This window comes from Danaus plexippus, chromosome Z, assembly GCF_018135715.1.
Source record: "Danaus plexippus chromosome Z, MEX_DaPlex, whole genome shotgun sequence".
NCBI classification, from domain to species: Eukaryota; Metazoa; Arthropoda; class Insecta; order Lepidoptera; family Nymphalidae; genus Danaus; species Danaus plexippus.
In genome coordinates, this window is record NC_083559.1 from 15,755,029 (window position 1) to 15,773,158 (window position 18,130).

Sequence of the window (18,130 nt, forward strand, 5' to 3'; positions counted from 1 at the left end):
TGAACAAAATACTTAGAAGTTGTGTATTAAAATTTACTAATAAAATTTTAAGGAACCACAAATTACACTGCCAAATTAACCAACTAACCTCCCGGTACCGGTTTCAGGGTACCCAGTCTCCAAATGTTTTTGTTCAGTTTCAGGCTTTCAAAGATTCGTTCAAATTCAATTTTTTTTATCAATCTTTTCACTGTTACAAAAATGTAATGTTGAAAAAGAGGAAGTAATATTTTATAGCAGTTGCAAGAATTTTCATTAAAATCTGATGTCTGATTTGATCTGATGTCTGTGAGTAAGGTAAAACTCTAATCTTTTACCAGTCCACAACTGCCCAGGCCCCAGGCCCTAGAGAATAATAAGCACATCAACACATTTTCTGTGTTTTGCGTGTCTTGCCTAGTTGTGTTGTAGAAAATAACCTTGTTGTCAATAGAGAGATATTTTTAGATTCTAGATCGATTCTCTCGGAAGAGGAAAATTAACAATCAGTCCAACTTCCGGCACTTCAAAGTGACAGCTCGGCGTAGACTCCAACAAACAGACAGATGAGTAGTTTGGTATGTTAATTCGGCTACGCAGTACTGCTTGTTAAATAATATTGAGAACACAATAGTTTCACTTATTTCACTCCTTTCAATTTTGTATTTAACACAAATGTTCTTGGACAATAGATTAAGCGTGGTTTAGGTTGATTGAGGTTTTGACAAAGATTTGCTTCGACATCTGGCCTCCGCATTCAGTCTGTTTGATGTAGTTGGGTCTCTCCCTTTTGGGATTTAATCCGGCCCGTCCCAACAAGCATGTGATACGTGGAAATAACTAATGTTACAATAAATTAGACACCACTTCGAAATACACAATAAGCTGGAAAAAAACAAAAAACAATCAAAGTATTACTTGCAGAATGATTGCAGAATCAGCATAAGTAGCCAGTCTCCGTTTACACTTGGTGTTCCTGGTATTGTGACACTGTCGTTGGGTCAGAACAATTAAGAATTAAATGACAGAACTTTGAACACTACTTCTTTACTTTAATGTATCTTTCTCAGATCCTATATACCTTTTAGCTAAAGAAGATATTCTCTATTTAACTATATATAAATTTCTGTTCATTCCACATAAATCCTGACATATAATGTTTGATATTGCTGTACTTAGTACTGTACTCAATAATAGTAAAGTAAAAAAATGTATTTATATAAAACAATAATAATAATTTAAGTCATTTGCTCTCAAGAGTGAAATTTTCATTGGACTAAGTAGTGATTGCTGTGGTCGATCCAGTAACTACACGAACTTTGATGTCAGTGTGCCCTAGTTTGACACGAAGCGTAGAATACGAACGACGGGTCGCCACTTCTACTGACTAATATTGAGCGTGTATTAAATTAAAATGTATTTATTGATAGTATTCGCTACTTTCGCTTTAAGCAATAGTGTTTTAGCTGGTAAGTTTAAAACATTCTAGAAAAACACACAAAGAAAAAATGTCGTTGTAAGTGACGTTACAGAGACATTAAAAACAATTAGTCCCTTATCATCGCCAGACATCTCCTCCGATTGCCTTATACTCTAAAGAAATACATTTATCTCGGATACAAACCATGATATATTATTTAAAGCCACAATTCAAGAACATGCAATAAACAATAAAATTAATCTTAAAATAAGAAAACACGACATGATCAGTTTAATAATAACGTTAAAATTATTAATAAGTCGGTATAAGCCTGGATAAGTTTGTAGATGTGTGTAGAAAAAGATCTTATATAAGTTTTTATCAACAGCACGTACATATAAACTATAAACAAGAGAAATAAACAACGAAACACCGTCAATGCGATACCTTAATACACATTAAACATGATTTAAAAAAAACTCAATTTAATCGAAGTGACTTTAGTGTTCAAATTTTAAAAATATTGTTACTATATTCATTAAAGATTTTTCTGACGACGGAATTTCATACGTTATTTTGTTTTCGACACGGTTATTGAATACTTTCATAGTATGTTTCAAATTCTCATGATGGAAAGAACCGTAATGATGTTTAACAAGATTATGACACTGACGAATTGAAGCATCGGCGTCTGTAACGCGGGATTATCGCAATAATAAGAACAACAATAATCTTACGATATCTGTCGGAGGTTGTAATCTGAGACACGATAAATTAAAATAAAACCGTGTGTTAAATATCACTAAAATGGTAAAAAGATACAGAATCAAACCGACGATCCGTTTATTATAGTTTTCATTGACTTTCTTCACGATTTCAATGTTATTACTTAAGTATTTTTATTTTCATCATAAAGATAATTTACTTATCTTCAAGACGGTTCCCTGGCTTGTGTGTACGTCTATCATTGTCACCCTATTACTTCTTGAGAGAGCTACATTTGATTATTTTCTATAGTATCCAATTCTCCCTTTCCTGTACATTACACGAACGTTCGCTATCCGTCAACTATTATATATAACAACGACGTTCAATATATATTTGTATATATAAAACGTACCTTTTAGTCTCGTCATTGTGCTACTAACACTATTTACTTTTTGGAGAGCTTCTCGTAAAACTAAGTTTAATTTTAACCAAATTAGTAGATGAATCCCCTGTATAATGAGAAAGTTCCTTAGAATTTATGATATTAGTGTGAATAATTTTTGCAAAAAAACATGTCCTAAACTGTGAAGAAAAGAAAAAGTATATTTTATTTTATTGATTTTATTGCAATGCATCTGTCAACAGAAATCCAATTCATGTCACACAATTTTCTTAGTATTCTCTCCGCTTCCTTGGTCTCTAACTTGCAGTTCGTTATTAAAACAGCAGTTTAGCAACCACTTCTGTATGCTCAGACGTTTCTTTCAATAGGGTTTTGACGTCCAAATGTATTAGTATATAGTACCGCATGACTACTTCCTCTCTATGTCCAAACTGATGCATAAACATCTTATAGAAGTATGTATTGCGAGTATCGAAGCATCTAAATAAAATAACTCAAGGAGCACAGTTACCGAAAATTCAATTTTTTTTAATTAAAAATATTAATTATGTTAGACAGACCGTGTGCCGTCAGAACTACTCCTAAGGAGTCTGTGGTCTGTGTGTGCAACGCAACTTACTGTGATGAGATCCGGAGAGAGATTCCCACCAAAGACGACGTCATCATATACACATCCTCAAAGGTATTTTTGTCACATATCCAGGAGTTATTCAAAAATGTTTCTACCTGATAGTTTCTTTAAAGTCTGAAAATGCATTTTAACTTTGTTATTCTTATTAAATATTTTGTACTATTCCAGAGTGGCTTCCGCTTTACAAAATCTTATGGAAAATTGCAAGCTCTAGGTAAGTACCATACATCTTTATTAAATGTAAATGAGTTTACACTTGTATACACGTTACATGTTTTATGATCACAGATTTACTAGATTCTTCGAGATTTCTGGAAATCGATCCGACGACAAAATATCAGACGATCGAGGGTTTCGGTGGAGCCGTCACGGATGCCGCTTCAATGAACTGGAAAAGTGTGTCCGATAATTTACAGGACAAGCTCATAAAGTAAAGAATAGCGTTGAACTGTCTCCCTGTCCATGATCGTTGTTTAGAGAGTTTAATGTTCCTTTGTTGCAGTTCTTATTTCAGTGAAGACGGCCTCCAATATAATATGCTTCGAGTACCAATCGGAGGATCAGATTTCTCCACCCACGCGTATGCTTACAACGACTTACCAGAGAACGACGCCTTTCTTACTAACTTCACTCTCGCTCCCGAAGACATCATGTATAAAGTAAACTACAAATATCTTCTCCCCAAATGACGTAAATGGAATTTGATACTTGGCTTTGAACTCGCTGTGTATTGGATGTTACTTTTAGATTCCAATGATCAAAAGAATTATGGCAGTATCCCGAACAGCAGTGCACATCGTGGCCACGACCTGGTCTCCGCCGCCTTGGATGAAGACAGGACGCAGTTTCGCTGGCTTTAGCAGATTAAAACAGGAATATTTTCAGACCTACGCTGATTATCACTTGAAGTAAAAACAAACAATAAATATCTAAACTCTGTTACATTAATATATTGATATAGACTATTACTATCGCAGATTTCTTCAAAAGTACAATGAATCTGGGATACCGATCTGGGGTCTCACAACCACCAACGAACCCATCAATGGAGTATTTGATTTATGCAACTTCAACTCTCTCGGCTGGACAGTCACTAAAATGGTTCCAAAGAATATAATATAATTAATTTAGTTAATGACGGACTCGATTACTCACTTTTCACTATACTGTTAATTTCAGGCAGATTGGATCGTCAATAACTTTGGTCCCACAATCCGGAACTCCTCTTTTAAAGATGTTAAGATAATGGTTGGAGACGATCAGCGGTTCACCATTCCTTATTGGTTTATCGGGGTACGTAGGGCCGGCGTCACACGGATATATCATAATTCATCTTTAGTATCGCCTTATTACACCGATTTAATTATAAGTATAGTATAACAAAAGCAAATATTAAATTTATATGCAACATAAATTATAATTTTATTAAATTTTTCTTTGTATCAGGATAGCTTTGTTTATAAGATTGGCACAGAATTTGTATTTAAGTTTTCTTTTTTATTCCTTTTAACCGCCTTTTAATTTTCCATCGCATTCAAATCTTAAGTTCCTTTAAGTCGTCTTGTATTCCAGATGGTGGCATATCGTCCTGAATCTCTGAACTACGTGGACGGTGTCGCTGTACACTACTATACAGACCAGTTTATTTCCCCGATTGCGTTTGAAGCCGTGACTAAGGCTCATCCAGAGAAATTTGTTCTTTCCACTGAAGCCTGTGAAGGTAGCTACAATATCGTGACATGGGTCTAGTGTTTACTACACATACCTTATTATAGCAGTAAATATTAGAAAAGAAATAAATGTTTCATTCTTGGAAACTGTATTATGAGATTATTATCCACCCTTGTGAAAAAAAAAGTTTTTGGTTTGATCTGGTGATAGATACAATCAGTTAAAGCTCGTATAGATATGATACGATATGATACTTTAATTTAGTTTTATGGATCGACAGATACAATATCTTTTCTTTTATAGGCACTTTACCCTGGCAGAAAAATAAGGTCCTGTTGGGATCATGGCAACGTGCGAAGACATATGTTTTAGATATATTGGAGGTAAGTCAGTCAATAACATTCTATACTAAAAACAAACAGAACGACAAAGACGATTTAAAATATTGCACTGAAACTTATTACTGTCGTCTAACTGCCAAGGAAACCTACTGTCCAACTAATATTATAAATGCGAAAGTTTGTGACAGTCTATGATATTGTCGTCTGTAGATGCATGTATGTGTGTGGATTTACTTATATATACAGATGTGTTTACGCGAGGATTGGTGTATGTATGGATGAAAGGAAATATGGATGTACCAGAAAAAGACAGCCTATTTTTCCCCATATTCCGTGTAGTTACCGCGTTATCGACGAATAACAGATGTCTTTTAAATAATGTCACATGACACAGACTTCAGATAACTAGATCTAAGACTTAGTATTCATTTAAATGTTACTAATATTTAGGGATGACTTTGCGTATTTTATTATTTTTAAAAACTACACATTCCTGGCGTTTCGGTTACTTTGCTGCAACCGTGATCACGTGCAGACTAGGTGTGAGTGATCGCGGTTGCTGCAAAGTAATCGAAATGTCTCGAGTATGTAGATTTTAAAAATAATAAAATTAAAAATATGCATAGTAATCCCAAAATTTTTGCTTCATTTAAACAGACTACAGATGTTACAGCTGGCTGGTTATAATGTTAAACTCACTTTGTACATTTCTGAATCATATTCGGAAGTCCACCACGGATGCAGTCAGGGTCAAAATCAAGTGTAATATATCCATTGAGATCTATTTCAGGATCTAAATTATAACTTAGTTGGATGGATTGATTGGAATCTGTGTCTCGACCCTCGCGGAGGTCCCAACTGGGCGAGTAACTTCGCTGATGCTGCTATAATTGTTGATAAAACAAACGACGAATTCATAAAACAGCCCATGTTCTATGCGATGGGACATTTTTCAAAGTTTATTCCTCGTGGTTCCAAAAGAATAAAAGTCAAAGAACATAAGTCGATATTTGAACTTTCTTTGAGACACGTCGCCTTTATCACGCCGAGAGGTACGATCGTGGCCGTCATTTACAACGAGTGAGTAGCCATGCTTGCATCATAACAAATCTTACTCTTAACAAAGTTCACAAGTTAATGAAAACGTGTAATATCGTTTCCAGCGGCCGTTCGCAGACGATATCCATAACTATTAAAAACAGACAGTTGAAGTTAAAGCTCGAAGGGGATTCAGTGTCGACGATAGAGTTCCAAACTGATGAAGTCATGACAAATAATTTGTAATACATATATAATAAAGTGTTTTTGTATATGTATATTAAATAACTGAAACTTAGACCGACCAGACAGTTTCACTTATACATCACTTTCCGCAATATGATTCTTACTTGTAAAAATAACTAAATATAGTATATAATAATTGATTACTATTATTGTATTCTTCATTGAAAGTCTATATATAGAAAAAATGCAGGATAAAACAGTAAAAGTGAAAAAGGTCCTATAGACTAGTTGCGATAATTAAGAGACAAACTTATGCGACTATCTGTAGGTGGTGTAACAAATTACAGAAGACAACAAAATTAATATAATTGATATTAATAAATTCGAATCTCTTGACTTCATTGAAATTTATTTATTTAAATTTATTATCAATCTTAAACAGTGTTATTAGTGTAAAATTAAACTTATATTCATAATTGAGTAAATATTCTGTTAATTAATTATAATTCGTTTTGATGGTGATCACAATAATGAGCAAGGCAATGTTTAGTTTAAAAAAAATCATTAAAAAACAATTTAAATAAATGATCAGCCTTTGTCATACATTCATTGATTTCGTAATGTATTTAAGTTAATGCAAGAAAGTAAACTTTTCCTTAAGATAAACAAAATATCTTGCTGGTGGAGTTCGCGAGTGTGAGTGTGGTGGAGTCGCCTATGGATATCCGCTACATAGTTTTGTGGATGCGTGGCCACCTTTGATTGGGGAAGAGGGAGAGAGGGAGAGAGGAAAGAGCGGGAAAAAGGAAAAGGGCACCGGCCCTCTCACGCATCGGACGAAACGCAGTCATTACAGACTATATTACGCCGATCTTCTATGAGAGGGCGGTTCATCCCCGATCGAGCCAGCTCATGTTTGAGCTACACTTACTTGACCGTAGCTAGGCTCTAACACCTTAGGAAGCTATTACTTTGAGCTTATTACGAATTTTAATACGGAAAAATAGTTTTTTCACTAAAAAAAAATCAAAGTGGCGAAAATCAACTGTAACTTATAATCATATAATTAAAGATCACACAATTGTTCGTTGTCAAGACGACACGAAACACACCACGACTCACTAAATAATGGTTAAAATATTCAGCTGGAGTTTGCTTCACGTCATATTCTGTCTACTGTATTTAACGATGTATTTAGGGACATAAAAGAAAAATGTTTTGATTATAATAAAGCGTTTTAGGTTAAATAACTTCTTTCTTATTTAGATCATCACATGTTATGGCGTTCATGTCATTCTTTTCGTAATCATTTGTACTCAATTCTCAAACCCTGGTAGACTTGGTCAGGATTATAGCACTAATTTATGGAATTATTATATTGTCATTGGTCCTTAACAATTTTAAATAAATTAACTCTTTGGAATTTTAAATAAATCCAACTTTTATTAAGACATAGAAATGAAAATGTAAGGCTCTTTCAGCAGTTCGTAGTTATGCAATTTAAAATTACGATTTTAATCTGTTAGATAATGCCACGTTAAAAGCTGAACACATTTTTATTTAAATGACTCGTAAAAACTCAAATAACGAGGACATGCGCGAGGGGTGAAAATATAAATGTTAAACTATCAGTTAAAAACAGAAAATTGATAACAATCTATCTTTAGACTTATTCGGGTTTAGGGACTATCTTAAAATAAAATAAAAGACTTAAGAAATCGTCTTTACACCTATTCAATATTCAATATTTGAGAACAATCCAGGCTTCCAGACACGAAGCAGTAAGTACTCTAAAACGTAAAACTGTAGTAACCAGAATATTTCGGTTTTAATGTAAGTTACACTTAAAAATTATGAAACAAATTTAACCTCAGGAACATTGAACCGTTAAAAACTATCTATAACAATTTATTTAAGAATAGCTGCTTAAAAAAAAACTGTGGGCCATGACATCTGACTGATATCAAATACTACGTAATTAAGATAGTATCTCAATAAATCACCCACACACATGACTACCTTCAACAGTTTATTCTAAACATCGCGTACGCAACAATACTTATTTGTTACAATGTCAATATTTACTGTGCTCTGTGTTCTGCTGTTTACGCGTGGAGCTCTTACTAGTAAGAACAATAATTATTTATCATTTGAATTTAATACCAAAAATGAGGTTATCTCCGCGACCCGCGGCCTATGTTTTTTCTGAGACACATTTTGTGTCTATTTAAAATTTTTATTGATAGTAGAGTATATAAAATAACACATTTATAATATATATATATATATATATATATATATATATATATATCTCATAATTAGAGTTACTTGTAATCTCATTAAAAATATTTGACACGTAATGTCGTATGTCCGTCACGTAATAAGTGAATCTTAAACAACTTTACAATCGCCTCAACAAAAGACCGAATCATCTGAAACGTCGTCTGCTTGTCTTTAGTGCATTCGGTCGTAATACTTTTCAAAAGTTCGTTTAAAGCAACTTAAAATAAAAAAGGAGTTTTCCATCACGTTTTATTTTCCATGTTTGTTAACTTATTAGTGTATTATTTTCCATCTAAATGGCAATTAACTTTTGTCTCAGATATATTTTGTTATTGAGTTTGGAATATGTCATACCTCGTAATAATTGCAATAAATTTCTGTTAAGTCTTGATGGATCCCGTTTTATATTTTTATATTTAACCAAGTTTAAAAAATCACATCCAATATTTTGTTAAAGGTCGAAATTGACCATTGTCCTAAAGTGTTCAAAATCGCCAATTAAAATATTTAAAGTACAAAAACCGTCAGAAAGGAAACCTTGTAAAAATTCTAATTAACTTTAGAACTTAAATATATCTGATACAATAAAACAACAATGCATTCTATTTCGGACGGATCATTACAATGTCCCTGACAGCACAAAACTTCAGGTTTCCTGATATTCAAAATAGTTGTTAATATAATTTTAAACTGTCTGTTAGATTTAATTTCGGTAGACAGCGATTTCATCTTATATAGTTCTGACGTAACTAACTATGTCATAGTTCAAATGGTGTGACTTAGAAAGCATGTTGGGACTTACTTCTTGAAAGCTGTCTCCAATTTATTTCCCAAACAGTTTCCTTAAGAGCTCTAGGTTATATGATGTAAATTTAAATAGAATTCAAAAATATTCTTGTATCTATATCTTTATAACTAATTAGAGTTATGTAAATGTATCCTATTTTAATAAATTAATTACAATTTTAATGTTTTCGAGCTTATTTTGACCAATACCACTGTACGAAGTAAAGCGTTTTAATATTTTAACCCAATTTAATTGTTAAATCACAGCTTAAGACCAAATTTTCATGTTTCGTTGCTATCTCGATATGTATACCGACATACATGTTAAATTTGCATTCAACTACTCAGTTATATCTGAATTATGTACTCGAATCCACTGTATGGTTTATTGAAAACAAAAAAGAAATAGTGAGAAAAGCTCTTAGCGCCTTCAGCTGTCTCAATAAACACAGGAAGGACTAACTAACTAACTTGGACTAACTAACTTGGGCTAACGAACTTGTCCGAAGTCTCCTATCAAGCTATATTAAATTAGATGGTTTTGATATCCAAAGTTAGTACAGCAGTTAGTTTCCGTACTATAACATCATCATACTGCGATAGTTTACCGACCTTTATATTTACAAACTAAATAACATTTGATAAACTAAAATCGACGATTCTGTTTCAGCTACCTAAACTTAGAAAGAGTAAACATGCTGTCGATAACGTTCATTGTTTAGGTGCGAGTCTTTTAAGATATTTATTCTATTCTCTCATCTATTAGTTTTTCAATACAGGTTTTGCAGAGGCAATTTTTTTTTTTAATGTTATATATATCACATCGTCAATTAATAGGAAAATATTTAAACTCTCTGTCTACATGATCGTTTAGAAAATAGATGATGCTGTAATAAAAACGAATTCGTAGTCGATAGGAGAATAAATTTTAAATTATTTTTCATGTAGGTAAATCTATAAAAAAACTTATAGCTGAGACAGATATATAGTTTTGTAAAAGACCAAAAACTTATTTATAGATACTGGAAGTAAAAATATATTTTTTTCACCTTACAAAGCCGCTTTCTATTAGTTCATTCTTAATGTATCCATTGATTCTTGCGTCATCAAGTGTACTGAAATAAAATTTGCAGTAATCAGTTTGCTCGACTTCTAGAAACAGCTAGATATTAATATTTATACAATCACAAAAGGACATACATACATACATGGTTAACTCTGAACTCCCTGGTTTAGGTAACAGCTAACAAAAATCTATGGAGCATCGGTTACTTGGTTTGGTTGAACTCTCGGTTATAAAGCAGATTAATAGACTTGTTTAAAACAACACGTGTTTTTCATAAGCTTCGATATTGTTTTAAAAAGACCTCATTAATATCAATAGTTGTGTTCTTTGTTAAAAATGTACTTTATGTGGTTTATTTGTGAGGTCAATAATTAATTATGATAGCTACTTATATTTTCTGAGACCATTTATTATAATGTTAGACAGACCGTGTGCCGTCAGAACTACTCCTAAGGAGTCTGTGGTCTGTGTGTGCAACGCAACATACTGTGATGAGATCCGGAGAGAGATTCCTAAAGAGCACAACTACGTCATATACACATCGTCACAGGTATTTATTCAATAAACATTAAACTATACAAGTAAGTCTTAAAAAATATTGTGCTAGTTATTGCTTCTTATTGTCATACTTTTTGTACAATATAATCATTATTTTTTATAAATACAGAGTGGTCTACGCTTTCATAAATCTTATGGAAAGTGGATAAACTGTGAGTGAATCTACAATTAATTATATTACCCATAATATATAGAATATAAAAGCAAAAATATTGGAATTTCAGCTGATTCACATTATCCAACACTGGAAATTGACCCAACAGTAAAATATCAGACAATCGAGGGATTTGGGGGATCCGTGACAGACGCTGCTGCTATCAACTGGAGAAGCTTATCAGAAAAGTCGCAAAGAAAACTTATAAAGTATGTAAACGTTACTATTCCAAGGAATACCTTTTAAAAACCTACAACCCATAAAACTAAAACTAATAAGTTAAGGGTTGATTATTCATAGTCATGTGTGTATTCTGTTGCAGATCGTATTTCAGTAAAAATGGTTTGGAATACAATATGCTTCGGACGCCTATAGGAGCGTCAGACTTCTCAACCCACGCGTATGCTTACAACGACTTACCCGAGAATGACACTCTTCTCACTAATTTCACCCTCACTCCTGAAGACATTATGTACAAAGTAAATAGTTATAGTTAGCTGCAATCCTTGGAGAAGTTGATGAAATATAAATAAATGTAATATTAATTCTAGATTCCAATGATAAAAGCTATAATGAAGTTGTCCAATACACCTGTGCATATCATGGCTGCGACCTGGTCTCCGCCGATGTGGATGAAGACGCGCTACAGCTTCGGTGGTATAAATCGATTAAAAAGAAGCTATTACCAAACATACGCTGATTATCATTTAAAGTAAGATGGTAGTTTATTTCTTGGTCTCTTGCTGTCGACAACGTGTTGTAGTTCTTGGAATAAAAGACTATATACGTAAACTATGCTTAAAACGTCTAAATCTGCAAGTGTGTATATCTTATAGAAAGATAATTGTAGTGTTGATTTACAACCTATCTCTATTATTGCAATGCATCAGAAAACATGCATACCCTAGTTTTCCAATGATATCCTTCAGTCACTTTTGAGTATTTTCTCAAGGTTCGAGATACTTTTCCTGCGAAATAGCACATCTATCAACATTAGATCATGAAAATATCACTTATAGTTGAAAAAATCCGTGTTGACTAACGTTTTGAAAGAAATTTGCAAATTCGTTGTTTACGACTGGATCTTTTGACTTCCAACTGAGAAAAAATGTTTTCAAGCTAAGAAAAGTAATGGCAATCACTCTCTAAAACAGTCATAAGAGAATAGGAAACCGGTGTTGTAAAATACGGTTTGTTTCAAGTAATTTGTAATCCGTAATTATTGTTAAAATATATTTGGTGTTCTTCTTATAAACTAATGTTATTCTTGTCTTTCGTCACTGAACTCCGACACAGGACCATATTTCGAAACGAAAGCTTAAAAACTATTTTGAAAATTATAGACGAAATAGTAATGAAAGATATTTTCTTTCATTCTGATTTACTACTTTTTTTAAATATTCTGACTTTCCTTGTAACTTCAACATCTAAATCTGTATATTTTCATTGTATTATTTAAATGAATTGTAGATTTCTCCAGAGGTATAAGGAAGCAGGTGTTCCGATATGGGCTCTCACAACTACCAACGAACCCATCAACGGTGTCTTCAATCTTATAGGATTCAATTGTCTTGGCTGGGATATTGACGATATGGTATGAAGTTTGCTTTCATACAATACTCCACGATAGAAAGAGTTTAAGTATGAGAGCAAGGGGTCCGTCAGTTTGGAATTCGTGATAGGAATGTTACGAATTGAAGGTTTTTTAATCGCTTGTTATAAAATATTTTCAGGGAGACTGGATTGTAAATTATTTCGGACCGACCATCCGTAATTCGGAATTCAAAGATATCAAAATAATCGGTGGGGACGACCAGAGGTTCACGATACCTTACTGGATTGACATGGTACGTTCTCAACACGTTATAAAACAGACGGTACACTGTTTCGTTATCTCTACCGTCATCTGGCACTGCTGTATGAAGTCTACTATTTAAAATCTGATTTTAGGTAAAAACAACATTAGTCCGTGAAGAATATAGGAAATAAATTGACAAAGCATACTATTCTTTCACAATGATTACTTCCTAAAACATTTTTAGCCTTTCTTTTTTTTAATTTCATGTTTATATAAACTTCATCCTGTAGCAGACGTAATCACGATCTGAAATTCATATAAATAATTTGGGGCTTACCTGATGTTAATATTCATATTGTAGCCCTCGTTTGAGTCAGCTCCACGGATGTTCTAACATATTTTCACAGAATATCGCCACGAACCAGGTTTTGGAATAATATTTTTTTTAAATTACTATGGTTTTTTGAAAACATAAATCCCTCTGACCAATTAGGTTGTTTATTTCTTAATTATTCAAAATCTCCTAAGTAACAAATCATGTCAAGTAATATATGTCGTACTTCAGATGTCCATGAGTACAATAGCCACGTACTATCAGATTCTTTGTCTCCCTTCTTGTTCTTATTTATAAAGGCAGTGGATTTTTTCGTGGAAGCGCATTCAATCACATACAATTTCTCTCTAACTTGAACAGGATTCTTCCTTACATTGACACCACGTTATATTAAGGCTGACTTCAACCTCTCGTTAGTTTTTCTCATTCGAGCATTAAGAGTAAACACCACAAATACGACATCAAGAATAATGCTGCTCTAATATTGATCGAGCACGTCCCAAGAATTACTTTATTATTTGATTTTGATTACTCTAATTAATAGGAACAACTTTAATAAATTTCACGTGAATCTCCCGTATAAAATGTTATGAAAGCCTCATGTATTGGTCGATTCAAAAACTATTTCACTGTACATATATAAATTGAAGTTGAAATTCCCATAAAGATGCAGCACACTCATCCTAAAGCTTTGGAATACGTTGACGGAATCGGAGTACACTTCTATACTGATGAGATTATACCAGCCAACGTCTTCGAACCGGTCTCTCGTCAATACCCAGATAAATTTATCATATCAACTGAAGCTTGCGAAGGTATTTATTTAACTACTTACAGGGTATACGAAGGTTTTGTAAACTAAAAAAGACTACATAAAGTACTAGAAATATTGCTCTCAATTATGGTCGCATTTTGGTTTTGGTGAACCCAAAAATATCTGGTGATTGTTGCTGTACTTATCAAAGATGTAATATTGAAAAACCTTACATGCTATAGTTCCTGACGTGATCTTTTCACAACAAAACAAAAATCTTTAACACAAAGAACCAAATAGATTCTACAACTCCATTGTTTGCTATACCGGTCATTTCCTAAATTCAAAACCACTCTTCTTTAACCCCTGCGATATATTGCAATAAATTATATATACATATATAGGATATATTTAGTAAATATAATATTTTCAGGGAGTCAGCATAGACAAAGAAACAAAGTTTTATTAGGTTCCTGGCATCGAGCCAAGTCATACATAACAGATATTATAGAAGTAAGTGAATAGAATTTGTATATTCATTGAGATACCGTAGAAATGTTTATCTATAAAAATCTGCCTTGCCATTGAAAAAAAAAAATACAAAGATTTTGTAGATAGCTATATCTATAACTGAATATTTATGTAGTGCCTACAAAATTCAATCTATCGAAACCTTGGTTTATTACACAAAAAATTAGAAGAATCGAAAATATATGCATTGAGATCTATTTCAGGATTTGAATTATAACTTAGTTGGCTGGATTGATTGGAATCTGTGTCTCGACCCTCGCGGAGGTCCCAACTGGGCGAGTAACTTCGCTGATGCTGCTATAATTGTTGACAAAACAAACGACGAATTCATAAAACAGCCCATGTTCTATGCGATGGGACATTTTTCAAAGTTTATTCCTCGTGGTTCCAGAAGAATAAAAACTGTTGAAAATGAATCAACGTCTAAATTGCCTTTAAACCATGTTGCCTTCATTACACCGAGAGAAACAATCGTTATTGTACTTCATAACGAGTAAGTATTTGTAATAATTTATATATTTAATAACGTTTCCTTTATTTCTAAGAATTATTAACATGAGGATACTATATTTAAAAGGTGCAGAGTTTGGGCTCTTAAGCTAAAAGTATATATATAAAATGCCCCAAACAAACTTCCTATTTATTTCTATGGAATAAAAAAGAAAAAAAATAAGAATTTAAATGAAAAACCAATTGAAAAAAATATTTCGAATAAAATATTTTATTGCACACCACTTGAGACACGATTTGATTATTATATTTATTAATTCCCCTCGCTTACAAGTATCCTTAACTACAGTACTTTCAAGTATGCACACCAAGTTTCCGTAAAAGTTATACGAAACAAAGTGTTGTCTATGAACAATAAACCTATGAGAAATAATAAGAATCAAAAATTTACTATAATATTTTAATATTTTTTAAATAAAATAGTAATTTGTATAATAAAAAAAAACTATAGAATAAAAGATACCTCTCATACCATTTGGCCTGGGTAGATTTAGTTTGATGTTTGATTACCTGCCAATGCCATTTTATAAATACAAAACTTCCTATACTCCTGTAATATTTTTTTTCACAGTGGAGACAATTTTACAATTTCTCTAAAAATTGGGAAACGACGAACAATATTGGAATTAAATCCGCATTCGATTACAACAATTGAATTCCTGAAGCAAGAAAATTATTTGTAAATATTTTTTTATTTAAGGACTTTTATTTTACTTTAAACAAATATTTAAAGAAATAAATAGTTTTTTTTTTCAATGCAACTAATAAAAGACGTGTAACCTGCGCATGTATTATACGGTTCGTTATTTTAAGAGAGCGTTGAATTGATATGTAAACCAAGTAATTACATTATGGTATTTTATTACTAAATAAACATATTTTATTTCAGTGTAGACTAAAATCTTTATATTATAATGATGATCCATTTTTCATTAGTGTAAAATTAACAAGTCTACTAAATTACTACATATATTTTTGACTTTGACATTGACATTTTAATTTTTAAATAACTCATAACCAAGTAAATCAGTTAATAAACAATTATTACTAAATTCATTTACCTTTTTACTTAAATTACTGTGGTCTGAATCTTTTTTAACATTATGTCAAACATCAAAGATGATCCAGCGATCCTAGCTCATCAGAATTTCTTGAAAAAAGACTACGAAGCTGCCTTACAGAATTTGAACGAATTAGAAAGTTATGTCAGCCACAAAAGTATCTTACTGAAAAGAGTTCAACATAACAAAGCCGTAGTGGAATTTGTGAAAGGTGACATGAAAGATATAAATACTTTCAAAAAAACGTTATCCAAACTTACAGGGACTAATTTTCCTGAAGCAGAAACAATAGACACCAGCTTGCCTTGTTTATTATACAATTACGCTGTTCTTTTATATCATTCTCGGTATTTCTATCAATGTACTATTGTTCTAGAGAAGTTATTAACTTGTAAGAATATAAAGGACAATAAACTTCATCATCAAATTATATTACTGTTAATGGAGGCCACCCTGTGCCGGCGCACATATGAAAAGACATTAGAAGTTGCTAAACATCATGGGGAACCTTTGAAAACTAATAATAACTTGAAGGATCTATTTGAAAGGCTAGAGGCTCGTGCACAGATATATCTGGGAGAAAAGACTAACCTTAAACCTGATTCCATTGAAAATGCTTTCATTGTTGCTCAACAGAAATATGTTAATGGAGAAGTCAATGACTCAGCGGAAACCCTGGGATTGTATAAGACTTTGGACTTTAATTATGATATCAAAACTCAAGGAGAGGAGATATGGGCAGCTATCAACAATAACCTGGGTGTTATTTATTTGTCTATCAAGAAACCGTATTTAGCATCAAAGTACTTCCAGCATGCTGTAAAAGAACATTTCAGAGCAATGGTGAATGAGGATAGCGAAATGTTGATAGCATGTAAAGATCGACCACTCTATGTTTATAACTTAGGTCTGTCATTGCTAGCCGCAAATAATACCGAAGGTTCCTTTGAGTGTTTGGTTGAGGCAGCTCGGCATTACCCCAACAATCCTCGTATTTGGTTGAGACTCGCTGAATGTTGTGTCAAGAAATGTTGCAGTGATGAAATTCAGCCCTTCACTGTTAAAAAGATAGGAAGTGGACCACACACAAGGATTTTGTTATCAAAGGAAAATAAGGCCAAGTATTCCTCATCTGGTGAATCATTTGCTATACCGTCGTTGTCACTAGAGTTTGCAGCTTTGTGTCTACGAAATGCGATTACCCTACTGCCAGACAAGGAGTCCCAGCTGGAAGCCAGCACAACACTTATACAAGCTCCTCCAGGACCTCCTATCAATTGGAAACAGAGATGTGATCTGAAAAACTCAATTCTAGTCTTGCAAAGTTATATTTTTCTTCATTTACAAGATCCTTTATCGGCTCTTATGAGTGCCAATGAACTTTTGAACCAAACCGATGCCACCAACTGTCAGAAAGCATGGGCACATATTTATGCAGCGGAGGCTTTGATAAATCTAGACAAAATTACAGAGGCAGTAGAACATTTGCATCCACCGATGATACATGAGCTTGTATCAATCCTGCCTTACCAGATGAGAGATATGATAGCGGTCTCAGTATGGGCCAAGGCGGCAGTTTGTCACATACTAAGGGGAGATCTCATAACAGCAAGAAAAATTTTATTACAAATAAATTCACCCAAAGTTCTACCTCTTCAAATGTATTTAGAGATCTGCACAGGGAACATCGAAAATTGCCATACCATTTTAAGGAAAATTCGAATTTCTAATTTCTCGTGACTAAGGAAATAATATTTATTTTTCAAACCTGTATATTTTTTTCATTTGCAAAATTAACTTCAAGCTTTTTTTGTTTTATTTCCTATTAGAATATTTTCTAAATAAGTTTTTATAACTCCCTCAGTTACTTTCTGACTTTTTCTTCGAAATTTATTGTATATTTTATTCTATAGTTGTA

The 18,130-nt window shown here is 32.8% G+C and overlaps 3 protein-coding genes across 3 annotated transcripts; all 3 read left to right on the top strand.

Moving 5' to 3' along the window:
- Positions 1–1,288: 1,288 nt before the first annotated feature.
- On the top strand, positions 1,289–6,491 carry LOC116777157 (lysosomal acid glucosylceramidase-like). The gene is made up of 12 exons (XM_061526268.1): positions 1,289–1,448; positions 3,065–3,192; positions 3,310–3,355; positions 3,430–3,571; positions 3,644–3,800; positions 3,889–4,049; positions 4,119–4,242; positions 4,321–4,434; positions 4,714–4,861; positions 5,116–5,195; positions 5,944–6,233; positions 6,317–6,491. Exons 1-12 carry the CDS (start codon positions 1,394–1,396, stop codon positions 6,435–6,437), a joined length of 1,566 nt encoding a protein of 521 aa, XP_061382252.1. The 5' UTR covers positions 1,289–1,393; the 3' UTR covers positions 6,438–6,491.
- Positions 6,492–8,139: 1,648 nt separating this feature from the next.
- On the top strand, positions 8,140–16,004 carry LOC116777158 (lysosomal acid glucosylceramidase-like). Its single transcript, XM_032670543.2, has 12 exons — positions 8,140–8,503; positions 10,935–11,062; positions 11,180–11,222; positions 11,295–11,433; positions 11,547–11,703; positions 11,776–11,936; positions 12,695–12,818; positions 12,958–13,071; positions 14,024–14,171; positions 14,544–14,623; positions 14,845–15,134; positions 15,723–16,004. The coding sequence occupies exons 1-12, from the start codon at positions 8,449–8,451 to the stop codon at positions 15,832–15,834; spliced, it is 1,551 nt and encodes a 516-aa protein (XP_032526434.2). The 5' UTR covers positions 8,140–8,448; the 3' UTR covers positions 15,835–16,004.
- Positions 16,005–16,139: 135 nt separating this feature from the next.
- Positions 16,140–18,015, top strand: LOC116777143 (CCR4-NOT transcription complex subunit 10-B). The gene has a single exon (XM_032670528.2). The coding sequence runs from the start codon at positions 16,255–16,257 to the stop codon at positions 17,950–17,952; it is 1,698 nt and encodes a 565-aa protein (XP_032526419.1). The 5' UTR covers positions 16,140–16,254; the 3' UTR covers positions 17,953–18,015.
- Positions 18,016–18,130: the final 115 nt, after the last annotated feature.